The 6,359-nt window shown below is 33.8% G+C and overlaps 1 protein-coding gene across 1 annotated transcript; it reads left to right on the top strand.

The window, feature by feature from the left end:
* The first annotated feature begins 425 nt into the window (after positions 1–425).
* On the top strand, positions 426–4,257 carry LOC107861497. Its single transcript, XM_016706835.2, has 6 exons — positions 426–580; positions 659–738; positions 833–921; positions 1,177–1,257; positions 2,637–3,061; positions 3,488–4,257. The coding sequence occupies exons 1-5, from the start codon at positions 558–560 to the stop codon at positions 3,024–3,026; spliced, it is 663 nt and encodes a 220-aa protein (XP_016562321.2). The 5' UTR covers positions 426–557; the 3' UTR covers positions 3,027–3,061; positions 3,488–4,257.
* The last annotated feature ends 2,102 nt before the right edge of the window (positions 4,258–6,359 follow it).

The following is a 6,359-nucleotide window of genomic DNA, read 5'->3' as shown; positions in this document are numbered from 1 at the left end:
ACAGTGTGTCGGTACCATTGCTGAAGAATTTGGTGATTTTAGCACTACCACCACGGAAAATCCTCATAAAGGCTGATTTTGCATCGCCTATATCACCTGACCACCCTTTGAAGAAAAGAAAGACTGTGATGTTCGAGCAAGATAGTCAAGCGCTGATGGATGATGATACATCTGGACGTGATCATCCAGTGCATCATGTGTCTGATTTGTATAGTGAAATGCATAAGGATGCAGCAGACAAGGGAAAAATTGGGGTGTCAGAAATTCAACATCATCATCATGGAGAAATTGGTGTCTCCTCAGAGTCACCAGCATAAGTCTGTTCCTTCATCTTCCACACAGCCTGAAGGGACTTCTAAATCAAGTTTAGATGGTGACAAAATAAAGAATTACATCAACAAATGTGTAAGTTTACTTTCTTTATCATACATTTTTTTTAATAGCATAATGTGTTTCTACAAACTTTTTTTCATTAGGTTCTAAGTTTGCTGAAAATATGGCTGAACTAGTTACACTAATATCAAAAATATCTGCCGAGGTCATCAAAGCATTGAAGAATGAAGAAAATAAGCAATCACAGGTATAACAATTTAATTTCATTATATTTTATCTAACGTTGATGAAATGTCCATACATTCAAATTATTCGTGTTATATAGGAGGAGAAAATTGATGAACAACAATAAAGTCAAAAAGATGGATCCAAGAAACAGGAGAGTCCACACAAGGAGGATATGCGGTACTTTTTTGTCAATTATTTTGTTCATTTACTATAAATCTACATAATTACCTTATCAAAATCAAATGTTGTTTCTTTTAAATACAATATGAAGATTATGATAAGGGATCACTCAACGATATGGAAGAGTCTCGTGATGAAGAATCTAATAAGCAACACATTCTTGAAGAGCAACAGTTGCTGGTATTTTTTTTCTCCTAATAATTGTTATGTACTTAATTTGGGCAGTTTAATTTTTTATCATACATTAACTTGAATGTATAATGATCAGTTACACATTAAACCTACTATTTTTTCCTTCGACAAAATACATGTTATTTATGAATATCTTCATAAATATGCATGTCATTTACAATTAGATAAATAACATCATTCTAGAATCACCTAAAATAAGTTTATGAATAACTGTTCATTAAAGCTAATTGTTATTTAATTTAGGATGTGAATGTGGCCGATAAAGAGGCAGGTCGTGAGGACGCTTTTGAAAATGAGGACTGTTCTGATTTGAAAGCTTTGGAGGTATCTTTTTGTACATCAAATTATTTTTTTCCTAAAATATATGTCTATATAAATGTAGCTTCTGTTATTGGTTGAAAAAAAGGATATTAACCTTATCAGCTGAATATAAAGTTATATGGATTTTGACGCTTTTAATATTTTGCACATTGTTTAACAGTTGTCTTAATAACTACAATTTTTTGTCTTCATGCAAATTGGATGATGATAATTATCACATAAATAATCGGATGAGATAATGGCATATGAAGAAGAAGGTAGCGATGAAGAATTGAAAAAAAAAAAAGAACATTCTAGATGTAGAAGATTTGTCGGTATTTTTATGTCCCTAATATTGCTTAATTACTACTAAGTGTTTCTATACACATGTAGTTTCTTCTAGCTTCTTCATATTAGGGCAGTTAAATGTACATAAAATATTCAATTAAATGTATCAAGAAGAGTCATACATTCAACATACAAACAGTTTCTTGAGCATAAAGCTTGTAGCTTATGAATAGCATCATACATATTTATGTTATTACTGTTATAAAATCGTTTGTGCATCACATATGACATCGTTTCTTATTACTGATATATTTATATATTCATATGCACCCATTACAAATAGAAATTTCTTATCATGGGTGTAAAACTTCATCTCAATCTTTTATCTTATACTTTGAATAAATGTTAATACACGATAATTGTTATTTAAAATAGAATGTGAATGTAATTGCTAAAAAAGATGGTAATGAAGTGGATTTGAAAAAATAGGAATCTATTGACATGACAGATGTGCAGGTATTTTTTATCCCTAATATTGATTTCTTTTTACAAAAATATATCTATCTACGTGTTCAACCTTGTAAAAGTATATACTGACTTAATGTTGTTTCTCTGGTGCATATCAAATTTTTTTCTGTGGATTTGAACAAACAAAAATGTATTGATTTTTTTCTCTGGTGCATATCAAATTTTTCTGATATTGATATTGTCATGATTTCTAACATTGTTGTACGGTCGTTCTCTTAAGAAGTAATTTTACACTTGATGCACATTGGGTGATCATGATTTCTAGATAATTCATAACTTAAACATGTTGATTATGGTAATTTTGTTATGTATTATCTATTACAAAATATTTTTTTGTGAAAGGACATTAAGTAAATGTACTAAAAAATGATGGTTATGCACAAGTGTTTCCAGTGCAAAGATAACTGTTCCACATTACTAATTATTCTGTATAAATAAATGAATAACATTATACATCTACAATTACGTTTTATGTAATATGTAATAACAAGTATCATTCACTTTAGACATAAATGTCGTAAGCATTAATATAGTTACAGATTCAGATATTATATCTATACATTACAAATTCTTATGTGTACACGTAGGATGAAGTTGGTGGGACAATAACTGATTCAATACAAGTAGTTGTAGATACAATTTTATTTGATCTATCAACACCTTCGACTACAAAGCCATTGAATGTTGGTGCTTCAAATAAAATGACCGAAAGCCAATGGGACCTTCCAGTCAGTCAGATTCCACCTGACTTCCCTGATGCTCAAGTTCGGGAGCTTGAAGCATCAAAACCAAAAGCACCTACCAAACGGGAAAGAAAGAAGTCCAAGGTTTTAAGGTCACCATACATTTCAAAGTATGGTTTTGGCTCTAAGAATGCGAGCGATTTCGATACAGAGGAGAAGCTGAAGTATGCTTTTGATGGGTACACCATTAACCAAGATTTACCGAACGAATTGATGATCGATTACTCCCACTGAATTGCCGTAGGATTACTGAAAACTCATTCTGCCAAGTAAGAAATTTGGTATTATTTTTATTCTAACAATACTATGTCATCATAAACTAAACGGTAATTGTGATGTGTAATCAATGATATTTTTTCAGAAAAGAAACGAACAACCACTATCGAGTAAATGCTTCGGGGTTAGGTTACAAACAATTGGACTTTATCGTTGCACACCCACAGTCCAAAAATTAATTTTACTTGATGTCCGAACACAAGACATGTTAACCAATGTATAATAACATATCATACATTGATAACAAGTAACATGTCATGTATTTTTCATTATCAGTTATTCAACTTTAATCAACATGTCATGTATAATAACAAGTAACACCTACATAGCTATACATCATACATCTAATTAACAAGTTGGATCAAAGCTACTGATTTCTTTCAATCATTTTTATCTTTTTACCCTGTTTTCACTTGTAGCATTTAGATGTGATCTTCTACCACTTGAGAAAGAAATCAAAGATTCAGCTGGGCAATTATAGATATACAACTACAGGCTGTTTCTTCAAAACATATATTGAGAGGACACATACTCGCTATTATCCAGGGGAACCGGCAGTTGAGCTATCCACGCAACAAGATTATGCAGAATCAATTGTGGTGGCTAAGAATGAAGATGCTATTACAAATATAATTCATGAATTCTATATGATTGTTGGATTACCATGGTATATGATTGATGAGGTGTATGTTTCAATTAAATGTGGTAAAAATTTTTATTGGGTATTGGCTGTGATTGTCTTGAAGGAAAGATTGATACGTGTGTATGACTCACTGTCAAGTAAAAGGAAAAAAGAACCACCAATTGAAATACAAAAGCTTGCAGTGATGTTGTCTACTTACTTGTCAGACAATGGCTTTTATGATAACATCGAACGAACTGACTGGCCATCACTTGAAGCGTACAAACAGGGGCAGAGCTACAGCTTGCGAAGGGTGGTCAGATGAACACCCTTCGTCGAAAACTTTTTTTGGATATATAGGTTAAATATAGATATATATGGTTATATACTTACTGTTGAACACCCTTGACAAGCTAGAGATGCACAACCTAGTGGTCAAGGGTGTACAAATTCGCATTGGTGATGTGGGTTCGATTCCCATCAGATGCAGTTGCTTTTATTGTCCTTTTAAATTTGGAATAATTTTAAAGAAGGAACAGATCTTGGCATGGAGCCCAAATGCCCAACTAATGTGAAAGCCCACCGGAGTTTTTATTCTCCTTTTTAATTTTAAAGAAGGAACAGATCTGGGCAAGAAGCTCAATTGCCAAACTAATGTGAAAGCATTGGCTATTGTTTTGCTGCTAAGCTGACTTTTTTAAAAAAATAATTAAAGCACACTTTTTTTTTTAATTTAAAAAAGAATAGGTCAAACTTAAATTATAAAGTTAAACCCATCCCTTTCCCTTCAGTTCATAACCCTTACACAGTTACACTTCTCTATTACTTCACCACAAATCCATAATCTTCTCCACCTTATTGTTAAAAAAAAAAATTAAAATTTGGTGTTAAAAGTCTTCAAGCTTCAACGGGCTATTATTATAATTTTTCTTCATCGACTATTGGAGTGTGAATTGTAAAAAGGTATTCTTTAATTCTTCTTATCTTTTAGTTTAATTTTTTTCCCCTTAAACTTGCTTTTGTGTATATTTTTTTGGTTTTGAATTAAGTAATTTAATATTCTAGTTTTATCTAGTAGATAACTTGCTAGTTAATAGTATTTGGGAGGATGAAACAATGTTTCAAGCATTCATAATTTTTTTATTTGTTGAAATTGAATAATAAGTGTGATGTGCTTGATTTTTTTTTTTTAATTTGAGGTTTCAATGAGCTTGGAGAAGTATTTTTGTAAAATTTCAAAAATAAGTTCAACGTCTCAAAATCAATTCCAACGAGATGAAGATGTTGATCAAATAGAAATACCATCTCATTCTTCTCAGAGACAAAATTTTGATGTAAATGATCTAAAGGCTGACCCCGCTAAAAGACCTCCGATTTTGCATTATCCTCCGAACATTCGTGATGAAATAAGAAGGGCATACATTCTAAAACGTCCTTGCCAACCTCGAGATCAGTAATGATGTCGGTTACCAGAAGCAAGAATACCGGTAAGCAAGTAGATATAGCTGTCGGAGAGGGGACTAGTAAGTCACCCACTATACCAGCTAATCAAAGTGAGGCTCCAGCTGAGCATGGATCAGAAACTTCTTCCACTCCGGAAGAAATAAGGGGAAAGAGAACTATATCCCCATAGCCACCTATTAATGCTGCTGATCAAGATCTTAGAAATGCAGTGCAACTTTTGACTCGTATAGTTGCTGGGTAAGCCATTCCTACCACGGATTCTAGTGGTACAGATAAGGCGGCTAGCCTTCGAACACAAGATTTTCTTAAGATGGATCCTCCCATTTTTACTGGATCAGATCTTAACGAGGACCCATAGGACTTTATTGATCAAATTTAGAGGGCCTTAGATATTATGCATGTAATGGGTAGAGAGACAGTGGACTTAGCGGCATATAGATTTAAAGGGGAGGCTATATATTGGTACGAGGGATAAAAACGATCTAGGGGTATTGATGCACCCTCAGCTACTTGGAAAGAGTTCAAAGAGGCATTTCTTGATCATTATCTTCCATTTGAAATTCGTCAGGCCAGTGCAGATCAGTTTTTAAATCTTCGTCCGGGGAATATGAGTGTAAGGGAGTACAGTCTCCAATTTAATTCCTTGTAGAGATATACTCCTAATGTTGTAGCTACTATGGATGACAGAGTTCATCAATATGTGGATAGGCTGGATCCATATCTGGTTAGATATTGTACTATTGCTGCTTTGAACAAAGATATGGACATAACGAGTATCCAAGCTTTTGCACAGAAAATGGAAGATCAGAGGCAGAGGAGAAGAACACAGAAATTAGAAATAGGATATTCCAAGAGGGCCAAATCTACAGGGCAGTTGATGGCATCTTAAGAAGGGTTCAGGCCACAGTTTTCTGCTAGACCACCTAGGCCATTATCATATTATTTTGCAGCTAGTGCCCCACCATAGTTCCAAGGGTCCAGAGGAAATCAATTTGGGCACAGAAGTGAGAGTCAGAGTTCGTGGACAGTGGGGTACCAAGGGCAAGGGAATATGAGCCAATCGAGACCTCCTCGAGAGCCATGTAATAAATGTGGAAGGTATTATTTGGGTGCATATCGGCTGGGTACCAATGTTTGCTTTTGATGCGGTATGTCGAGGCATATGATGAGAGAATGCCCATAAAGGGGCATAGGGGGTATGGCAT

Source organism: Capsicum annuum, chromosome 2 (genome assembly GCF_002878395.1).
Source record: "Capsicum annuum cultivar UCD-10X-F1 chromosome 2, UCD10Xv1.1, whole genome shotgun sequence".
In the NCBI taxonomy this organism is placed as follows: domain Eukaryota; kingdom Viridiplantae; phylum Streptophyta; class Magnoliopsida; order Solanales; family Solanaceae; genus Capsicum; species Capsicum annuum.
This window is presented reverse-complemented; position numbering and strand designations above follow the sequence as displayed.

Coding starts and splice junctions, on each gene's coding strand:
- LOC107861497 (XM_016706835.2), top strand. CDS start 558: ATGAAGAAAATAAGCAATCACAG. Junction 581..658: donor AAGAAAATAAGCAATCACAG/GTATAACAATTT, acceptor CGTGTTATATAG/GAGGAGAAAATTGATGAACA. Junction 922..1,176: donor TTGAAGAGCAACAGTTGCTG/GTATTTTTTTTC, acceptor TATTTAATTTAG/GATGTGAATGTGGCCGATAA.